A 23029-nucleotide genomic window follows, 5' to 3' on the forward strand; every position below is an offset into this window, starting at 1 on the left:
ACTTTGCACACCACCTCAACCAAAACAACCTACATCCACCATTCTATCATGAAACTCATTAAAAAGTCCTTTAAAATAATCACTCCATCTCTTCACTTCATCACAACTTGTCATCACTTACTTCCCCTTCACCGACTTGTTCTCGTCTTTTGCACATTATTTGCCTCCTTCCAAAACATTTGCACATTAATTACCTCCTTCCAAAACACCTTATCCTCCCTAACATTAAGTGATAATCACCCTTCCCAACTCTCATTTGCCCTCCAAAACATCTTATCCTCCCTAACATTTACTGATACTCACCCACCCCAACTCTCATTTGCCCTCTTTTTCAACCCCTGTACCTTCCTCTTGACCTTCAGCTGCTTTCTCTTATACATTCCGAATCATTTGCACTCCTTCCCTCTAAGTACTGCTCAAATGCCTCTCTTTTCTCATTCACTAGCAACTTTACTTCTTCATCCCTCCACTCAGTACCCATTTTAACCTGCCCAACTTCCATTATTTGCATGCCACATACATCTCTTGCACATGCCTGCATTGCTTCCCTAAATACCTCCCATTCCTCAACCACTCCCACTGCTTCATCTACTCTCACCTACTGCCATTCCAAACTCAATTTTTCCTGGTACTTATTCACACAAGTCTCTTTTCCAAGGTCACTTACTCTCACCACACTCTTCCCCCTGAGAGTGTTTCCTCTTTTTTGTAAACCTATACAAATCTTCAGCCTTACCCGCTGACCATCTCTCCTACTCACATACGTATACTTGTGTACATCCCTATGACCAGACCATTTTCAGCACACAATTCCACAAGTTGTTCAACATTTCCATTCATAACACTGCATACCCTATGTACCCACTGCCACATAACTCACATTTGCATTCAATTCACCCATCACTAACACCCAGTGCATTATATCAAAACTACAGACACACCTGCTAAGCTGCTCCCAAAATTCTTGCCTCTCATGCTCTTTCTTCTAATGGCCAGGTGCATAAGCACTAATAACCACCCACCTTTTACCATCCACTTTCAGTTTTACCCACAATAATCTAGTATTTACTTCCTTACATTCTAAGACACTCCCATAATTCCTGCTTCAGGAGTGGTTCTACTCCTTGCTTAGCTATTGTCCTCTCACCAACCCCTGAATTTACTCTTAAGACATTTCCAAGCCCTTCTTCTCCTTTACCCTAGAGCTTTGTTCCACTCAGAGGCAGAATGTCTAGGTTTCCTTCCTCAAACATACCACCAGTCTCTCCTTTCTTCTCATCTTAATTACATCCATACACATTAAGACACACCAGCCTGAGCCTTTGAGGAGAATGAGCACTCCCTTACTGGCTCCTGCTCTCTTTAGTTACCTTCTGTGACATGCAGGGAATACAGAGCCCCAGAAGTAACACTCCAATTATTCACAAATACTCAACTTTCTCCTTTCAGACACTCTCCCAAACTCAGACAAATGCTCCTGCAGTTTCTCACTCACTTCAGCCACTAGCCCTGTGCCATCAGCAAAATACAACTGACTCAGTTTCCAGGGCCCTTATCCCCATCATGCTGCATAGATGCCCCTTTCTAAGGCAATTGCATTCACCTCATTCCTCTTCCCATCCAGAAACAGATCAAATAGCCAAGGTGTCATCAAGCACCCCTCTAGCAGACCCTTCACCATGAACCACTCACCCTCCCCTACAAATACACACACACAAGCCTTACTCTCTTGATAAAAACTTGTTGCTTTTAATACCATTCTTGCCACACCATATGATTGTAACACCTGCCACATAGGATCTCTATCAACCCAATCTTATGCCACATACAAATTTTGTATTAACCATGTCCTCAGTAATTCTGTTTTATTTAAACACTACTCATACTAACAAAAGTTCTATACATTTCTTATAACAAGTTTCTTCCTTAATTTCTTCTTACGTCCCTTGCTTGATCTATCCCATGTCTCCTAAAGAACTCTTCACTAACTATGTCACTAATCTATTAAATGAAACTTAAGGGTTGTGATCACATCACTTCTCTTCTCAATGGTAAGAATATCAAAAGCCTCTACCCTTTCTCCATTACTCAGCTCTCTTAATTCTGGTACCATCTTTGTTGCCCTCCTCTACACCTCTTAATTAGCTCTTTAGGCTTCTTTATTTGCAGTAACTAAACTTGAGAAGCATATTCTAGATCTGACCTTATGTAGGCTATGAACAGCTTGCTAAATATTTCTTTATCCATGTATATGAATGCTGTTCTAATATTTGCCAACAAACAGTTTGCCTCCTTAACTATTCTCCAAATGTGGGACTCTGGCAACAAGCTGGAATGATGTCGACACCCAATTCCTTCTCACATACAGAATCCTGAAGCTTATTTCCTGTTAGATAACAATCATACTGTGGCCTTTCACTTTCCCAACCTGATTACTTTATATTTGCTCATGGTGAATTTCATCAACCATGTATCAGAACTATTATGGAGTTCGTTTAGGTCCCCTGGTAAGTTGGTGTAATCTTCCATGCATTTCACTTCCCTCTTGACCTTTGAATTACCTACAAATCTATTCAGTTAGGAGTCATACGTTTAGGCAAGTTCTTAACATAGATCAAGAAAAGAAATAGTCCTAGAACAGAGCCCTGTGGCACTCCACTTGTCACCTCAACCCACTTGAGGAAGGCTCCTATGGCATGGATTCTTTGTTCCCTTATACAGATATATCATTCTATGCAATGAAGAACTTTTCCCTCAATTCCTAGCTGATGATCCAGCATCTTTATCAGCCTCTTATGTGGTACAATGTCAAAAGCTTTTAGGCAATCTGGATACAAACCATCAACCCAGTTTTCCATTTTGTCTATGACAGAGCTCACTCTCTCAAAGAAATATAAGAGGTTTGTTACACATGACTTTCTTTCCCTAAAACTGTCCTGTACCTCACTTGGGTACCTTTATCCCTGTAGAAGAAAGTAAATGATTGGAAGAAGCCTGAGGAACGCCACTACTAATAGGATGGAAAGAGGAAGTTGCTCCATTAATGACTTCTGCAATGAATCAGCCTGAGAAAAGGGAGTTAGAAAGCAGTCTTGTGCTACACCCTGTCAACCACACACTGTCAAAGTCTTTGGAGTTATTGAGGGCTATGACAAAAGTGTCACCAAAATCCTTAAGAGAGGTAGACCAGAAGTGAGTCACATACGAGAGCTCACCAGTAGACCTAACACTGCAAAATCCATACTGGTGACATGAAAGAAGTGAAAGCAATGGAAGGGTTACAATAGTCTCCTTTCTGAGGGATGAGCTGCACCAAGACATGCTTCCAAGTGGTTGGGAAAGTCTAGGTTCTTAAATAGTGGCAAAACAGGTGAGCAAGGTCTGGTGCCAGCTCAGAGGTACACAACCTTAGAATATGTGTAGGTACGGCATCTGAGCCTCGTCCACCTTGATCTAAAAGAGTACCATGAAGACCCTACATGAAGAGAATATAGGACATGGCAAAGGTTCAGAGACAGAAAACGGGGCAGAGGATTAGAAAATAAATCATCCACTGAGTTAAAGGAAAGCAAGGACCCAAAATGAGTGGCTTTAACAGTTGGAGAGATAGCAACAGATTAATCATATTGGGAAAGAGAGGGAAAGATTGAATTACAGAAGTTGTTGGAGATGCTCTTGGTTAAGGACCAGAAAGATTTGTTAGCAGAACTCAAGTCAGCACACTCTTTTTTGAAATTGCATTTGGCTCTACAAAGAATAGCTTTGCAATGATTACAAGCATAATTGAAAGTAGAGTGGGTTTCTGGGGAAGAAAAGACTTTCATGGGCCAGCATACCATCCATGATGCAACAGGCATCAGAGCAGGAGTGATCAAACCATGATTGCAGAGTAAAAAATTTGGAAGATGGGATGAGGGACTGCATCCTAGCCAATATAACCTCTGCTATACAGTGAGCACAACATGAGACATTTCATTTTGGGAAGCAAGAAGTAGTATCCATCCCAGGGAAAGTCAATGAAGAAGCTGCATAGAGATAACCTATGAGTTCTCTCAAAGAGCCAAAGTTGGCATTTTTAGTAGGGATAGAGGATGGGCATGCCCAATTACAAGTAACAGAAATGAGATTGTGGTCAGAGGACCCTAAGGGGGCAGAAATGGTGTATTTGTGAGGCTTTAGAGGTAAAATAAAACAGGTCAAATGTATTAGAAGAGTGGTCATGATGGTCTAGACCTTGGGTAGTGTCTGATTAATTGTTCCAATCATTTAGGAGAGAAAAAGAAAAGGCCTTGGCTCCATCAGGAGTGTTCCATTTACAAATCCTTGTGGTGTACATTGAAATGCCCTACACTGATGATCTTAGCCTGTGGATGAGATGACAGCAGAGCTTCGTACAAAGAAGTTAAAAAGTCAAAGAGGAGCACATAGCTGGAGAAATGGTGGTTAAACAAAACACACAAGAAAAAAAGTAATAGAAGCTAAATGGCATAAAGTCATGGACCATGATGGGAGCAATATGTAATGATAGAGGAGAAGCAGTCTTACAGAGTTGGATCTCAGAGAGAACAGAGAGGAGGTACTCAGAGGTACTAAGGATTAAGACACAAACATTGCAGAAATGGATATAAAAAGAGCCAGGTCTAGGGGTGGTATCTATGGAAGTGGAATGGATCCCAGGTGCATGATTGTTTGCAAGTGGGCTGTGGGATCTGCCTAAATCCTCTTAACCACAGACTCCACTCTGAATCAGTGCTAGAGAGTTCTGTTATGGTTTTACTGCCATGAATTATACAGTTTGTAAATTAAGAAAAAACAGAAAAAAGAGATAAAGAATGTGTGAAATATGTGCTGTGAAGTGCTGTGTATGAGAACAAGAAAATCTGGCATTGGGGTTGGATGCAAGAAACCCTTATATGATTGAAGGAAAAAAAAGAAAGTGATGTTGGCCTGAAAGAGGGTACGTAACAAACATTCCCTAATTCCACCTTGGATGACTGTATCATTCCTTTATACCCTGATGCTCATCTTCCTTGTCCTATAACCATCCCTGTAATCTCTTTTCAAAATGTCTGAAGAGCATTTCTCTCTCTGAACACAAGCAAAGCTTATGGTTCTGATGGCATCCATCCCCATTTACTGAAAGAGTGTGCGTCTGAACTTGCATCTGTGCTTGCTCATTTGTTCTGCTTCTCTTTAAAAGCCAAATCTTTTCCTTCTTCTTGGAAGCAAATCTTCATATTCCCCATCCCTAAGAACGGTGAATATTCTAACCTTTTATCTATCCTTTTGCTATGACATCTAATATTTCCAGTCTTTGTATCCCTCCGCAACTCCCATATCCTTCGGCACCTTGTATCTCACAGCCTTCTCTCTGATTACCAGTATGGCTTCTGTAAGGTGAGATCCACTGGTGATATTCTTTCTTATCTTATTAATGTCTGGTCATCAGCCCTGAAAGATTTTGGAGAGTCTTATGTAGTTGTCCTTGACATATCCAAAGCTTTTGACAGGATGTGGCATCAAGGTCTCATCTCTAAGCTCCTCTCCCTCACTTCCTCTCTGGCCAGTCTATCTTCGTGGTTGTTCATGGATTAGCCTACCCAACTTTCTCCATTAAGAGTGGTGTCCCTCATGGTTTTCTCTTGTCCCTTACACTTTTTCTCCTATTTATCAATGATTTCCTTTCTTCCACAAATAACCAAGTACACTCCTATGCTGATGACTCAACACTGCATTCATCCACATCCTTCAGTTCTGCTCCTTCTTCTCTCACTCAATCTGTATCTATTCTTGACACAACTTCCTCAATAAACTCAGATTTGGATAGGATAGCTGGGTGGAAATGACAAAAACTAGTTAAACTGAATGCCACTATGACCTATCTCTTTATCCAAAACTCCTCACAATGTTTGTCTCTCCTTTCACAGTTCTGCAATTCCCACCTCTTGACTTAATGAACATACTTGGTATCACTATAGCATCCACTCTCTCTTGGGAACCCCACATTACCATATAGCTAAATCTGCTTCTACAAGACTGGGAATCCTGTTTAGATGTCAAAATTTCTTTTCTTCTGAAATGTTGCCCTGTTTACACATAGGATTTATCTGCCCTTGTTTTAATTACTGCTCAAATATCTGGGGTGATTCTCTCGACTGAAAATTCCCTCCAACTCTCATCTCTCCTTTGACAGTTCTGTAATTTCTCCTCGACTTAATGAACATACTTGGAACATAACAGCCACTCTTTCTTGGAAACTCCACATTACAAAAATAGTTATATCTGTCTATATGAGACTGGGAATCCTGTTCTGATGTCAAAATTTCTTTTTTTCTGAACAGTTGCTCCATTTCTACAAAGGAATGATCTATCCTTGTATGAATCATCACTCTCAAATCTGGGGTGGTTCTAGCTCTACAATCTTTCTTATTGGAGTTGAGTTGAAAGCAGTTTGACTTACCAATTCTCCCATGTGAACTTCAAAACCTGACCTGGTTGCTCTGTCACAATGTTGGTTAACTTTCCCTCTTCTATAAGTATCACTTTGGCTTTTGCTCCCAAGAGTTGGCTGCTTGTGTGCCCCAACCAATAGTTAGGGCAAAAAAACATGTCAAGCTGCTGTGTCACATGATTACCGTGTGGCCACTGGCAACTCAAGGAAGGGCTGTTTTGACAACTGTTTCTTTCCCGGCATCTCAAATCTTTGAAACTGTCTACCCTCTCATGTCCTTTCCAATGGCTAATTTAAAAGGCAGGCTTTTTTATGTCCTCCAGAATTAATAAACAGTTTCCCTTGTCTCTTCTTTTTTAATCAATCAATCAATCAGTCAAGGCCTGGACTTGATGTGGACTGTTGTCCATGGCTGAAGCCTCCTGAAAAAATGAGAATTCCTCCTGAAACCCAGGCAATAGTACCTACCTGGTCAGTGGTTTCCTGTCACCCATCACTACTACTACAGAACAGCAGCAGCAGTGGTACTAATAGGATAAAGATACAAGAAGGCAACTGTGTAGTTCATACTAATGGATTGTGGAAAAAGACATACCAAAACTGACTGATAATGAAAAAGCATTCAAAAAGAATAAGTGATTATACAGAAAAATACAGGTATATTACTTACTTTTTCACTACGTCAAGCATAACCTCAGGTGCAAGTTTGAAAGTGGCCAGATACTCAGTGAGGTAGGACTCATCACCCTTCTTGACATACTGCTGGTATAAGGCAACACCCCAGTCCACAGTGCAGCTATATGCACGAGCCACCAACTGAGCTTCACATACTCTGTGATGTCGAAGGAAAGAATGAATGTGACAGTGCATGAGGACGACATTAGTACAGAGTTCCCTTGTCTACCATGTCATTATCAACTGCAGTTTCAAGCATCAACATTCAAGATAAAGAATACTATCATAAGAACCATGGTATGCAGTTCTGAGTATCTGCAGTATTTTTTATTGCTTGTTGGGTCAGTATTGCAGCAGCTGGGGGCTATCTTTTTATTCATTTTTGTAGTCAAGTAGTTGCCTATCTTAGAAACACAAGAACAGGCTACAAAACCCTCCCAAACACATCTGTGTCCAATAAGAAATACTTAATACCGAATTTATATCAAACATTTTTTTACACAATAAATACAAAGAGACTACTTTGAATTATTAAGGAGAAGAGTAAGTGGGTCTCTCCTACTTATAGTACATATATTATATTTTTATTTTGCTTTGTCGCTGTCTCCCGCGTTTGCGAGGTAGTGCAAGGAAACAGATGAAAGAAATGGCCCAATCCACCCCCATACACAATGTACACACACACACGCCCACACACGCAAATATACATACCTATACATCTCAATGTACACATATATATACACACACAGACACATACATATATACCCATGCACACAATTCACACTGTCTGCCCCTATTCATTCCCATCGCCACCTCGCCACACATGGAATACCATCCCCCTCCCCCCTCATGTGTGTGAGGTAGCACTAGGAAAAGACAACAAAGGCCCCATTCGTTCACACTCAGTCTCCAGCTGTCACGCAATAATGCCCGAAACCACAGCTCCCTTTCCACATCCAGGCCCTACACAACTTTCCATGGTTTACCCCAGACGCTTCACATGCCCTGATTCAATCCACTGACAGCACGTCAACCCTGGTATACCACATCAATCCAATTCACTCTATTCCTTGCCCGCCTTTCACCCTCCTGCATGTTCAGGCCCCGATCACACAAAATCTTTTTCACTCCATCTTTCCACTTCCAATTTGGTCTCCCACTTCTCCTCGTTCCCTCCACCTCTGACACATATATCCTCTTGGTCAATCTTTCCTCACTCATTCTCTCCATGAGCCCAAACCACTTCAAAACACCCTCTTCTGCTCTCTCAACCACGCTCTTTTTATTTCCACACATCTCTCTTACCCTTACATTACTTACTCGATCAAACCACCTCACACCACACATTGTCCTCAAACATCTCATTTCCAGCACATCCACCCTCCTGCGCACAACTCTATCCATAGCCCACGCCTCGCAACCATACAACATTGTTGGAACCACTATTCCTTCAAACACACCCATTTTTGCTTTCCGAGATGTTCTCGACTTCCACACATTCTTCAAGGCTCCCAGGATTTTCGCCCCCTCCCCCACCCTATGATTCACTTCCACTTCCATGGTTCCATCTGCTGCCAGATCCACTCCCAGATATCTAAAACACTTTACTTCCTCCAGTTTTTCTCCAATCAAACTTACCTCCCAATTGACTTGACCCTCAACCCTACTGTACCTAATAACCTTGCTCTTATTCACATTTACTCTTAACTTTCTTCTTTCACACACTTTACCAAACTCAGTCACCAGCTTCTGCAGTTTCTCACATGAATCAGCCATCAGCGCTGTACCATCAGCGAACAACAACTGACTCACTTCCCAAGCTCTCTCATCCAAAACAGACTTCATACTTGCCCCTCTTTCCAAAACTTATAGTACATAAAACCTAGAAATATGCCAAACTATACCAGAAGAGCACACTGCATGCAATCAAAATTTACACAATCCATGTTCAAATTAGCTGGTAGAACAATGTTTGATATAAAATATGGAAAGATTCATAACCAGCAAAATCAAAAAATATTTTGCCCAACTGCTCTCACCAGATCAGTCGTCCAACCACTGAAATATGTCTTGAATAATGAAGTACACTGAGAAACAATTTCTCGGTTAAGAAAAAGAAAATCATATAGGAATAATAAAACAACCAAGAAACAACTGATAAAGTTCTCAACTTATTAAGGGAAAATATGAGAAATTGTAGTGGGAATGTACTGGTAAGTTATCATACATCGTGAAATAAGGGAGAACATCAACACTTAAAATTAGCTAAGGCATACCACAACAACACAGTGTATACCATTCAACTCACATGAGATGTATTCAAATGAGCAGGAAAACAATGCTGGATACAGCATGACAAATTGTTTCATTCACAAAGCAAATTATTTCACCCACGTACTCTTGCCAGATTGATCTATCAAACTGAAATACATCTCAAAGACCAAAGCAATGAGAATTTTTATTTTTTTAAGAAATGAAAGAACATCATACCATAATAATAAAAATAATAATAATAACAGTAATAATAATGATAATAATAATAATAATAAAGGGGGTGACTGTATTATTGACTGGTTGGTAAGGTTACTTAATGTATGTATGACTCATGGTGAGGTGCCTGAGGATTGGCGGAATGCGTGCATAGTGCCATTGTACAAAGGCAAAGGGGATAAGAGTGAGTGCTCAAATTACAGAGGTATAAGTTTTTTGAGTATTCCTGGTAAATTAAATGGGAGGGTATTGATTGAGAGGGTGAAGGCATGTACAGAGCATCAGATTGGGGAAGAGCAGTGTGGTTTCAGAAGTGGTAGAGGATGTGTGGATCAGGTGTTTGCTTTGAAGAATGTATGTGAGAAATACTTAGAAAAGCAAATGGATTTGTATGTAGCATTTATGGATCTGGAGAAGGCATATGATAGAGTTGATAGAGATGCTCTGTGGAAGGTATTAAGAATATATGGTGTGCGAGGCAAGTTGTTAGAAGCAGTGAAAAGTTTTTATTGAGGATGTAAGGCATGTGTACGTGTAGGAGGAAAGTGATTGGTTCTCAGTGAATGTAGGTTTGCGGCAGGGGTGTATGATGTCTCCATGGTTGTTTAATTTGTTAATGGATGGGGTTGTTAGGGAGGTGAATGCAAGAGTTTTGGAAAGAGGGGCAAGTATGAAGTCTGTTGGGGATGAGAGAGCTTGGGAAGTGAGTCAGTTGTTGTTCGCTGATGATACAGTGCTGGTGGCTGATTCATGTGAGAAACTGCAGAAGCTGGTGACTGAGTTTGGTAAAGTGTGTGAAAGAAGAAAGTTAAGAGTAAATGTGAATAAGAGCAAGGTTATTACGTACAGTAGGGTTGAGGGTCAAGTCAATTGGGAGGTAAGTTTGAATGGAGAAAAACTGGAGGAAGTAAAGTGTTTTAGATATCTGGGAGTGGATCTGGCAGCGGATGGAACCATGGAAGCGGAAGTGGATCATAGGGTGGGGGAGGGGGCGAAAATCCTGGGAGCCTTGAAGAATGTGTGGAAGTCGAGAACATTATCTCGGAAAGCAAAAATAGGTATGTTTGAAGGAATAGTCGTTCCAACAATGTTGTATAGTTGCGAGGCGTGGGCTATGGATAGAGTTGTGTGCAGGAGGATGGATGTGCTGGAAATGAGATGTTTGAGGACAATGTGTGGTGTGAGGTGGTTTGATCGTGTAAGTAACGTAAGGGTAAGAGAGATGTGTGGAAATAAAAAGAGCATGGTTGAGAGACCAGAAAAGGGTGTTTTGAAATGGTTTGGTCACATGGAGAGAATGAGTGAGGAAAGATTGACCAAGAGGATATATGTGTCGGAGGTGGAGGGAACGAGGAGAAGTGGGAGACCAAATTGGAGGTGGAAAGATGGAGTGAAAAAGATTTTGAGTGATCGGGGCCTGAACATGCAGGAGGGTGAAAGGAGGGCAAGGAATAGAGTGAATTGGATCGATGTGGTATACCGGGGTTGACGTGCTGTCAGTGGATTGAATCAGGGCATGTGAAGCGTCTGGGGTAAACCATGGAAAGCTGTGTAGGTATGTATATTTGCATGTGTGGACGTATGTATATACATGTGTATGGGGGTGGATTGGGCCATTTCTTTCGTCTGTTTCCTTGCGCTACCTTGCAAACGCGGGAGACAGCGACAAAGCAAAAAAGAAAAAAAAAAAAAATGGATTGAACCAGGGTATGTGAAGTGTCTGGGGTGAACCATGGAGAGGTCTGTGGGGCCTGGATGTGGAAAGGGAGATGTGGTCTCTGTGCATTACACATGACAGCTAGAGACTGAATGTGAATGAATGTGGCCTTTTTGTCTTTTGTTGGTGCTATTTCCTGTGTAGCAGGATGTCAAATGGAATGGGTTAAGGCAGCAAGTATGAATATGTACATGTGTATATAGGTATATGACTGTGTATGTATATGTATGTATAAGTTGAAATGTATCCCTGGAGATAGGGGAGAAAGAATACTTCCCAAGTATTCCCTGCATGTTGTAGAAGGCAAATAAAAGGAGAGGGAGCAGGAGGCTAGAAATCTCCCCTCCTGTTTTACTTTTTAATAAAGAAGTAACAAAGAAGGGGGCCAAGTGAGGATATTCCCTCTAAGGCTCAGTCCTCTGTTCTTAATGCTACCTCGCTAATGAGGGAAATGGCGAATATGTATGAATAATGTTGAAATGTATATGTATGTATGTATATGTGTGTGTATGGGCATTTATGTATATATATATATATATATATATATATATATATATATATATATATATATATATATATATATATATATATATAAATATATATATATTTATTTCTATTTATTTATTTTGCTTTGTCGCTGTCTCCCGCGTTTGCGAGGTAGCGCAAGGAAACAGACGAAAGAAATGGCCAAACCCACCCCCATACGCATGTATATACACAAACGTCCACACACGCAAATATACATACCTATACATCTCAATGTACACATATATATACACAAACAGACACATACATATATACCCATGCACACAATTCAGACTGTCTGCCTTTATTCATTCCCACTGCCACCTCACCACACATGGAATACCATCCCCCTCCCCCCTCATGTGTGCGGGGTAGCGCTAGGGAAAGACAACAAAGGCCTCATTCGTTCACACTCAGTCTCTAGCTGTCATGCAATAATGCCCGAAACCACACCTCCCTTTCCACATCCAGGCCCCACACAGCTTCCCATGGTTTACCCCAGATACTTCACATGCCCTGATTCAATCCACTGACAGCATGCCAACCCCAGTATACCACATCGATCCAATTCACTCCATTCCTTGCCCGCCTTTCACCCTCCTGCATGTTCAGGCCCCAATCACTCAAAATCTTTTTCACTCCATCTTTTCACCTCCAATTTGGTCTCCCACTTCTCCTCGTTCCCTCAACCTCCGACACATATATCCTCTTGGTCAATCTTTCCTCACTCATTCTCTCCATGTGCCCAAACCATTTCAAAACACCCTCTTCTGCTCTCTCAACCACACTCTTTTTATTTCCACACATCTCTCTCACCCTTACATTACTTAGTCGATCAAACCACCTCACACCACACATTGTCCTCAAACATCTCATTTCCAGCACATCCACCCTCCTGCGCACAACTCTATCCATAGCCCACGCCTCGCAACCATACAACATTGTTGGAACCACTATTCCTTCAAACATACCCATTTTTGCTTTCCGAGATAATGTTCTCAACTTCCACACATTCTTCAAGGCTCCCAGGATTTTCGCCCCCTCCCCCATCCTATGATTCACTTCCGCTTCCATGGTTCCATCCGCTGCTAGATCCACTCCCAGATATCTAAAACACTTTACTTCCTCCAGTTTTTCTCCATTCAAACTTACCTCCCAACTGACTTGACCCTCAACCCTACTGTACCTAATAACCTTGCTCTTATTCACATTTACTCTTAACTTTCTTCTTTCACACACTTTACCAAACTCAGTCACCAGCTTCTGCAGTTTCTCACATGAATCAGCCACCAGCGCTGTATCATCAGCGAACAACAACTGACTCACTTCCCAAGCTCTCTCATCCACAACAGACTTCATTCTTGCCCCTCTTTCCAAAACTCTTGCATTCACCTCCCTAACAACCCAATCCATAAACAAATTAAACAACCATGGAGACATCACACACCCCTGCCACAAACCTACATTCACTGAGAACCAATCACTTTCCTCTCTTCCTACACGTACACATGCCTTACATCCTCGATAAAAACTTAACTGCTTCTAACAACTTGCCTCCCACACCATATATTCTTAATACCTTCCACAGAGCATCTCTATCAACTCTATCATATGCCTTCTCCAGATCCATAAATGCTACATACAAATCCATTTGCTTTTCTAAGTATTTCTCACATACATTCTTCAAAGCAAACACCTGATCCACACATCCTCTACCACTTCTGAAACCACACTGCTCTTCCCCAATCTGACGCTCTGTACATGCCTTCACCCTCTCAGTCAATACCCTCCCATATAATTTACCAGGAATACTCAACAAACTTATACTTCTGTAATTTGAGCACTCACTCTTATCCCCTTTGCCTTTGTACAATGGCACTATGCACGCATTCCGCCAATCCTCAGGCACCTCACCATGAGTCATACATACATTAACTAACCTTACCAACCAGTTAACAATACAGTCACCCTCTTTTTTAATAAATTCCACTGCAATACCATCCAAACCTGCTGCCTTCCCGGCTTTCATCTTCCGCAAAGCTTTTACTACCTCTTCTCTGTTTACCAAATCATTTTCCCCAACCCTCTCACTTTGCACACCACCTCGACCAAGACACCCTATATCTGCCACTCTATCATCAAACACATTCAACAAACCTTCAAAATACTCACTCCATCTCCTTCTCACATCACCACTACTTGTTATCACCTCCCCATTAGCGCCCTTCACTGAAGTTCCCATTTGCTTCCTTGTCTTACGCACTTTATTTACCTCCTTCCAGAAAATTTTTTTATTCTCCCTGAAATTTAATGATACTCTCTCACCCCAACTCTCATTTGCCCTCTTTTTCACCTCTTGCACCTTTCTCTTGATCTCTTGTCTCTTTCTTTTATACATCTCCCACTCAATTGCATTTTCTCCCTGCAAAAATTGTCCAAATGCCTCTCTCTTCTCTTTCACTAATAATATATATATGTATATATATATATATATATATATATATATATATATATATATATATATATATATATATATATATATATATATTCTTTTTTTTCTTTCAAACTATTCGCCATTTCCCGCGTTAGCAAGGTAGCGTTAAGAACAGAGGACTGGGCCTCTGAGGGAATATCCTCACCTGGCCCCCTTCTCTGTTCCTTCTTTTGGAAAATCAAAAAAAAAAGCAAGAGGGGAAGAGTTCCAGCCACCCGCTCCCTCCCCTTTTAGTCGCCTTCTACGACACGCAGGGAATACGTGGGAAGTACTCTTTCTCCCCTATCCCCAGGGATTATTTTTTTTTTTATTATACTTTGTCGCTGTCTCCCGCGTTTGCGAGGTAGCGCAAGGAAACAGACGAAAGAAATGGCCCAACCCCCCCCATACACATGTATATACATACGTCCACACACGCAAATATACATAACTACACAGCTTTCCATGGTTTACCCCAGACGCTTCACATGCCCTGATTCAATCCACTGACAGCACGTCGACCCCGGTATACCACATCGCTCCAATTCACTCCATTCCTTGCCCTCCTTTCACCCTCCTGCATGTTCAGGCCCCGATCACACAAAATCTTTTTCACTCCATCTTTCCACCTCCAATTTGGTCTCCCTCTTCTCCTTGTTCCCTCCACCTCAGACACATATATCCTCTTGGTCAATCTTTCCTCACTCATCCTCTCCATGTGCCCAAACCACTTCAAAACACCCTCTTCTGCTCTCTCAACCACGCTCTTTTTATTTCCACACATCTCTCTTACCCTTACGTTACTCACTCGATCAAACCACCTCACACCACACATTGTCCTCAAACATCTCATTTCCAGCACATCCATCCTCCTACGCACAACTCTATCCATAGCCCACGCCTCGCAACCATACAACATTGTTGGAACCACTATTCCTTCAAACATACCCATTTTTGCTTTCCGAGATAATGTTCTCGACTTCCACACATTCTTCAAGGCCCCCAGAATTTTCGCCCCCTCCCCCACCCTATGATCCACTTCTGCTTCCATGGTTCCATCCGCTGCCAGATCCACTCCCAGATATCTAAAACACTTCACTTCCTCCAGTTTTTCTCCATTCAAACTCACCTCCCAATTGACTTGACCCTCAACCCTACTGTACCTAATAACCTTGCTCTTATTCACATTTACTCTTAACTTTCTTCTTCCACACACTTTACCAAACTCAGTCACCAGCTTCTGCAGTTTCTCACATGAATCAGCCACCAGCGCTGTATCATCAGCGAAGAACAACTGACTCACTTCCCAAGCTCTCTCATCCCCAACAGACTTCATACTTGCCCCTCTTTCCAAAACTCTTGCATTTACCTCCCTAACAACCCCATCCATAAACAAATTAAACAACCATGGAGACATCACACACCCCTGCCGCAAACCTACATTCACTGAGAACCAATCACTTTCCTCTCTTCCTACACGTACACATGCCTTACATCCTCGATAAAAACTTTTCACTGCTTCTAACAACTTTCCTCCCACACCATATATTCTTAATACCTTCCACAGAGCATCTCTATCAACTCTATCATATGCCTTCTCCAGATCCATAAATGCTACATACAAATCCATTTGCTTTTCTAAGTATTTCTCACATACATTCTTCAAAGCAAACACCTGATCCACACATCCTCTACCACTTCTGAAACCACACTGCTCTTCCCCAGTCTGATGCTCTGTACATGCCTTCACCCTCTCAATCAATACCCTCCCATATAATTTACCAGGAATACTCAACAAACTTATATATATACATATATTTTCATACTATTCACCATTTCCCGCATTAGCGAGGTAGCGTTAAGAAAAGAGGACTGAGCCTTTCAGGGGAAATCCTCATTTGGCCCACTTCTCTCTGCCTCCTTATGCAAAATCAAAAATGAGAGGGGAGGATTTCCAGACCCCCAACACCCTCCCCTTTTAGTCACCTTCTACAACACGCAGGGAATATGTGGGAAGTATTTTTTCTCCCATATCCTCAGGGATAATATATACATACATACATATATATATCCTTCTTCTTTTGGAAAGAAGGAGCAGAGAAGGGGGCCAGGTGAGGAGATTCCCTCAAAGGCCCAGTCCTCTGTTCTTAACGCTACCTCGCTAATGCGGGATATGGTGAATAGTATGAAAGAAAAGACATATATATATATATATATATATATATATATATATATATATATATATATATATATATATATATATATATATATGAAGTATGAAGTCTGTTGGGGATGAGAGAGCTTGGGAAGTGAGTCAGTTGTTGTTTGCTGATGATACAGCGCTGGTGGCTGATTCATGTGAGAAACTGCAGAAGCTGGTGACTGAGTTTGGTAAAGTGTGTGAAAGAAGAAAGTTAAGAGTAAATGTGAATAAGAGCAAGGTTATTAGGTACAGTAGGGTTGAGGGTCAAGTCTATTGGGAGGTGAGTTTGAATGGAGAAAAACTGGAGGAAGTGAAGTGTTTTAGATATCTGGGAGTGGATCTGGCAGCGGATGGAACCATGGAAGCGGAAGTGGATCATAGGGTGGGGGAGGGGGCGGAAATCCTGGGAGCCTTGAAGAATGTGTGGAAGTCGAGAACATTATCTCGGAAAGCAAAAATGGGTATGTTTGAAGGAATAGTGGTTCCAACAATGTTGTATGGTTGCGAGGTGTGGGCTATGGATAGAGTTGTGCGCAGGAGGATGGATGTGCTGGAAATGAGATGTTTGAGGACAATGTGTGGTGTGAGGTGGTTTGATCGAGTAAGTAACGTAAGGGTAAGAGAGATGTGTGGAAATAAAAAGAGCGTGGTTGAGAGAGCAGAAGAGGGTGTTTTGAAATGGTTCGGGCACATGGAGAGAATGAGTGAGGAAAGATTGACCAAGAGAATATATGTGTCGGAGGTGGAGGGAACGAGGAGAAGAGGGAGACCAAATTGGAGGTGGAAAGATGGAGTGAAAAAGATTTTGTGTGATCGGGGCCTGAATATGCAGGAGGGGGAAAGGAGGGCAAGGAATAGAGTGAATTGGAGCGATGTGGTATACCGGGGTTGACGTGCTGTCAGTGGATTGAATCAAGGCACGTGAAGCGTCTGGGGTAAACCATGGAAAGCTGTGTAGGTATGTATATTTGCGTGTGTGGACGTATGTATATACATGTGTATGGGGGTGGGTTGGGCCATTTCTTTCGTCTGTTTCCTTGTGCTACCTCGCAAACGCGGGAGACAGCGACAAAGCAAAAAAAAAAAAAAAATATATATATATATATCCCTGGGGATAGGTGATTAAGAATACTTCCCACGCATTCCTGACGTGTCGTAGAAGGCGACTAAAGGGGACAGGAGCGGGGGGCCAGAAACCCTCCCCTCCTTGTGTTTTAACTTTCTAAAAGGGGAAACAGAAGAAAGAGTCACGCGAGGAGTGCTCATCCTCCTCGAAGGCTCAGATTGGGGTGTCTAAATGTGTGTGGATGTAACCAAGATGAGAAAAAAGGAGAGATAGATAGTATGTATGAGGAAAGGAACCTGGATGTTTTGGCTCTGAGTGAAACGAAGCTTAAGGGTGAAGGGGAAGAGTTGTTTGGGAATGTCTTGGGAGTAAAGTCAGGGGTTAGTGAGAGGACAAGAGCAAGGGAAGGAGTAGCACTACTCCTGAATCAGGAGTTGTGGGAGTATGTGATAGAGTGTAAGAAAGTAAATTCTAGATTGATATGGGTAAAACTGAAAGTTGATGGAGAGAGATGGGTGATTATTGGTGCATATGCACCTGGGCATGAGAAGAAAGATCATGAGAGGCAAGTGTTTTGGGAGCAGCTGAATGAGTGTGTTAGTGGTTTTGATGCACAAGACCAGGTTATAGTGATGGGTGATTTGAATGCAAAGGTGAGTAATGTGGCAGTTGAGGGAATAATTGGTATACATGGAGTGTTCAGTGCTGTAAATGGAAATGGTGAAGAGCTTGTAGATTTATGTGCTGAAAAAGGACTGGTGATTGGGAATACCTGGTTTAAAAAGCGAGATATACATAAGTATACGTATGTAAGTAGGAGAGATGGCCAGAGAGCGTTACTGGATTACGTGTTAATTGATAGACGCACGAAAGAGAGACTTTTGGATGTTAATGTGCTGAGAGGTGCAACTGGAGGGATGTCTGATCATTATCTTGTGGAAGCAAAGGTGAAGATTGATGGGGGTTTTCAGAAAAGAAGAGAGAATGTTGGGGTGAAGAGAGTGGTGAGAGTAAGTGAGCTTGGGAAGGAGACTTGTGTGAGGAAGTACCAGAAGAGACTGAGTACAGAATGGAAAAAGGTGAGAACAAAGGAGGTAAGGGGAGTGGGGGAGGAATGGGATGTATTTAGGGAATCAGTGATGGCTTGCGCAAAAGATGTTTGTGGCATGAGAAGCGTGGGAGGTGGGTTGATTAGAAAAGGTAGTGAGTGGTGGGATGAAGAAGTGAGATTATTAGTGAAAGAGAAGAGAGAGGCATTTGAACGATTTTTGCAGGGAAAAAATGCAAATGAGTGGGAGAGGTATAAAAGAAAGAGGCAGGAGGTCAAGAGAAAGGTGCAAGAGGTGAAAAAGAGGGCAAATGAGGGTTGGGGTGAGAGAGTATCATTAAATTTCAGGGAGAATAAAAAGATGTTTTGGAAGGAGGTAAATAAAGTGCGTAAGACAAGGGAGCAAATGGGAACTTCAGTGAAGGGGGCTAATGGGGAGGTGATAACAAGTAGTGGTGATGTGAGAAGGAGATGGAGTGTGTATTTTGAAGGTTTGTTGAATGTGTTTGATGATAGAGTGGCAGATGTGGGGTGTCTTGGTCGAGGTGGTGTGCAAAGTGAGAGGGTTAGGGAAAATGATTTGGTAAATAGAGAAGAGGTAGTAAAAGCTTTAAGGAAGATGAAAGCCGGCAAAGCAGCAGGTTTGGATGGCATTGCAGTGGAATTTATTAAAAAAGGGGGTGACTGTATTGTTGACTGGTTGGTAAGGTTATTTAATATATGTATGATTCATGGTGAGGTGCCTGAGGATTGGCGGAATGTTTGCATAGTGCCATTGTACAAAGGCAAAGGGGATAAGAGTGAGTGCTCAAATTACAGAGGTATAAGTTTGTTTAGTATTCCTGGTAAATTATATGGGAGGGTATTGATTGTGAGGGTGAAGGCATGTACAGAGCATCAGATTGAGGAAGAGCAGTGTGGTTTCAGAAGTGGTAGAGGATGTGTGGATCAGGTGTTTGCTTTGAAGAATGTATGCAAGAAATACTTAGAAAAACAAATGAATTTGTATGTAGCATTTATGGATCTGGAGAAGGCATATGATAGAGTTGATAGAGATGCTCTGTGGAAGGTATTAAGAATATATGGTGTGGGAGGCAAGTTGTTAGAAGCAGTGAAAAGTTTTTATCGAGGATGTAAGGCATGTGTACGTGTAGGAAGAGAGGAAAGTGATTGGTTCTCAGTGACTGTAGGTTTGCGGCAGGGGTGTGTGATGTCTCCATGGTTGTTTAATTTGTTTATGGATGGGGTTGCTAGGGAGGTGAATGCAAGAGTTTTGGAAAGAGGGGCAAGTCTGAAGTCTGTTGGGGATGAGAGAGCTTGGGAAGTGAGTCAGTTGTTGTTCGCTGATGATACAGCGCTGGTGGCTGATTCATGTAAGAAACTGCAGAAGCTGGTGACTGAGTTTGGTAAAGTGTGTGAAAGAAGAAAGTTAAGAGTAAATGTGAATAAGAGTAAGGTTATTAGGTACAGTAGGGTTGAGGGTCAAGTCAATTGGGAGGTAAGTTTGAATGGAGAAAAGCTGGAGGAAGTGAAGTGTTTTAGATATCTGGGAGTGGATCTGGCAGCGGATGGAACCATGGAAGCGGAAGTGAATCATAGGGTGGGGGAGGGGGCGAAAATTCTGGGAGCCTTGAAGAATGTTTGGAAGTCGAGAACATTATCTTGGAAAGCAAAAATGGGTATGTTTGAAGGAATAGTGGTTCCAACAATGTTGTATGGTTGTGAGGCGTGGGCTATGGATAGAGTAGTGTGCAGGAGAGTGGATGTGCTGGAAATGAGATGTTTGAGGATAATATGTGGTGTGAGCTGGTTTGATCGAGTAAGTAATGTAAGGGTGAGAGAGATGTGTGGAAATAAAAAGAGTGTGGTTGAGAGAGCAGAAGAGGGTGTTTTGATATGGTTTGGTCACATGGAGAGAATGAGTGGGGAAAGATTGCCCAAGAGGATATATGTGTCAGAGGTGGAGGGAACGAGGAGGATTGGGAGACCAAATTGGAGGTGGAAAGATGGAGTGAAAAAGATTTTGAGTGATCGGGGCCTGAACATGCAGGAGGGTGAAAGGCGTGCAAGGAATAGAGTGAATTGGAAAGATGTGGTATACCAGGGTAGGCGTGCTGTCAATGGATTGAACCTGGGCATGTGAAGCATCTGGGGTAAACCATGCAAAGTGTGTGGGGCCTGGATGTGGAAGGGGAGCTGTGGTTTCGGTGCATTATTACATGACAGCTAGAGACTGAGTGTGAACGAATGGGGCCTTTGGTGTTTTTCCTAGCGCTACCTCGCACACATGAGGGGGGAGGGGGTTGTTATTCCATGTGTGGCGAGCTGGCGATGAGAACAAATAAAGACAGACAGTATGAATTATGTACATGTGTATATATGTATATGTCTGTGTGTGTATATATATGTGTACATTGAGATGTATAGGTATGTATATTGTGCATGTGTGGACATGTATGTATATACATGTGTATGTGGGCGGGTTGGGCCATTCTTTCGTCTGTTTCCTTTCGCTACCTCGCTAACGCGGGAGACAGCGATAAAGCAAAATAAATAAATAATCCCTGGGGATAGGGGAGAAAGAATACTTCCCACGCATTCCTCACGTGTCGTAGAAGGCGACTAAAGGGGACAGAAGCGGGGAGCCAGAAACCCTCCACTCCTTGTATTTTGACTTTCTAAAAGGGGAAACAGAAGAAGGAGTCACGCGGGGAGTGCTCATCCTCCTCGAAGGCTCAGACTGAGGTGTTTAAATGTGTTTGGATGTAACCAAGATGAGGAAAAAGGAGAGATAGGTAGTATGTTTGAGGAAAGGAACCTGGATGTTTTGGCTCTGAGTGAAACAAAGCTCAAGGGTAAAGGGGAAGAGTGGTTTGGGAATGTCTTGGGAGTAAAGAAAGGGGTTAGTGAGAGGACAAGAGCGAGGGAAGGAGTAGCATTACTCCTGAAACAGAAGTTGTGGGAGTATGTGATAGAGTGTAAGAAAGTAAATTCTAGATTGATATGGGTAAAACTGAAAGTTGATGTAGAGAGATGGGTGATTATTGGTGCATATGAAACTGGGCATGAGAAGAAAGATCATGAGAGATAAGTGTTTTGGGAGCAGCTGAGTGAGTGTGTTAGTGGTTTTAATGCACAAGACCGGGTTATAGTGATGGGTGATTCGAATGCAAAGTTGAGTAATGTGGCAGTTGAGGGAATAATTGGTATACATGGGGTGTTCAGTGTTGTAAATGGAAATGGTGAAGAGCTTGTAAATTTATGTGCTGAAAAAGGACTGGTGATTGGAATACCTGGTTTAAAAAGTGAGATACACATAAGTATACGTATGTAATTAGGAGAGATGGCCAGAGAGCGTTACTGGATTACGTGTTAATTGATGGGCGCGCGAAAGAGAGACTTTTAGATGTTAATGTGCTGAGAGGTGCAACTGGAGGGATGTCTGATCATTATCTTGTGGAGGCGAAGGTGAAGATTTGTAGGGGTTTTCAGAAAAGAAGAGAGAATGTTGGGGTGAAGAGAGTGGTGAGAGTAAGTGAGCTTGGGAAGGAGACTTGTGTGAGGAAGTACCAGGAGAGACTGAGTACAGAATGGAAAAGGGTGAGAACAAAGGAGGTAAGGGGAGTGGGGGAGGAATGGGATGTATTTAGGGAAGCAGTGATGGCTTGCACAAAAGATGCTTGTGGCATGAGAAGCGTGGGAGGTGGGTTGATTAGAAAGGGTAGTGAATGGTGGGATGAAGAAGTAAGATTACTAGTGAAAGAGAAGAGAGAGGCATTTGGACGATTTTTGCAGGGAAAGAATGCAAATGAGAGGGGCATGTATAAAAGAAAGAGGCAGGAGGACAAGAGAAAGTGCAAGAGGTGAAAAAGAGGGCAAATGAGAGTTGGGGTGAGAGAGTATCATTAAATTTTTGGGAGAATCAAAAGATGTTTTGGAAGGAGGTAAATAAAGTGTGTAAGACAAGGGAGCAAATAGGAAGTTCAGTGAAAGGGGCTAATGGGGAGGTGATAACAAGTAGTGGTGACGTGAAAAGGAGATGGAGTGAGTATCTTGAGGATTTGAGTTTGGTAAAGTGTGTGAAAGAAGAAAGTTAAGAGTAAATGTGAATAAGAGCAAGGTTATTAGGTACAGTAGGGTTGAGGGTCATGTCAATTGGGAGGTAAGTTTGAATGGAGAAAAACTGGAGGAAGTAAAGTTTTTAGATATCTGGGAGTGAATCTGGCAGCGGATGGAACCATGGAAGCGGAAGTGAATCACAGGGTGGGGGCGAAAATCCTGGGAGCCTTGAAGAATGTGTGGAAATCGAGAACATTATCTTGGAAAGCAAAAATGAGTATGTTTGAAGGAATAGTGGTTCCAACAATGTTGTATGGTTGCG

General features: G+C 42.1%; 1 protein-coding gene across 1 annotated transcript in view; it reads right to left on the reverse strand.

Annotated features, from left to right (window-relative positions):
* LOC139766039 (spatacsin) overlaps nucleotides 1-23029 on the reverse strand; it is a 526943-nt gene that overhangs the window by 38316 nt on the left and 465598 nt on the right. The window contains exon 29 of the mRNA XM_071694164.1: nucleotides 7122-7283. Within this exon, the coding sequence (XP_071550265.1) occupies nucleotides 7122-7283 (162 nt within the window). The remainder of the gene's footprint in view (nucleotides 1-7121; nucleotides 7284-23029) is intronic.

The sequence above is a fragment of the Panulirus ornatus genome, chromosome 56, assembly GCF_036320965.1.
Source record: "Panulirus ornatus isolate Po-2019 chromosome 56, ASM3632096v1, whole genome shotgun sequence".
Classification (NCBI taxonomy): Eukaryota; Metazoa; Arthropoda; class Malacostraca; order Decapoda; family Palinuridae; genus Panulirus; species Panulirus ornatus.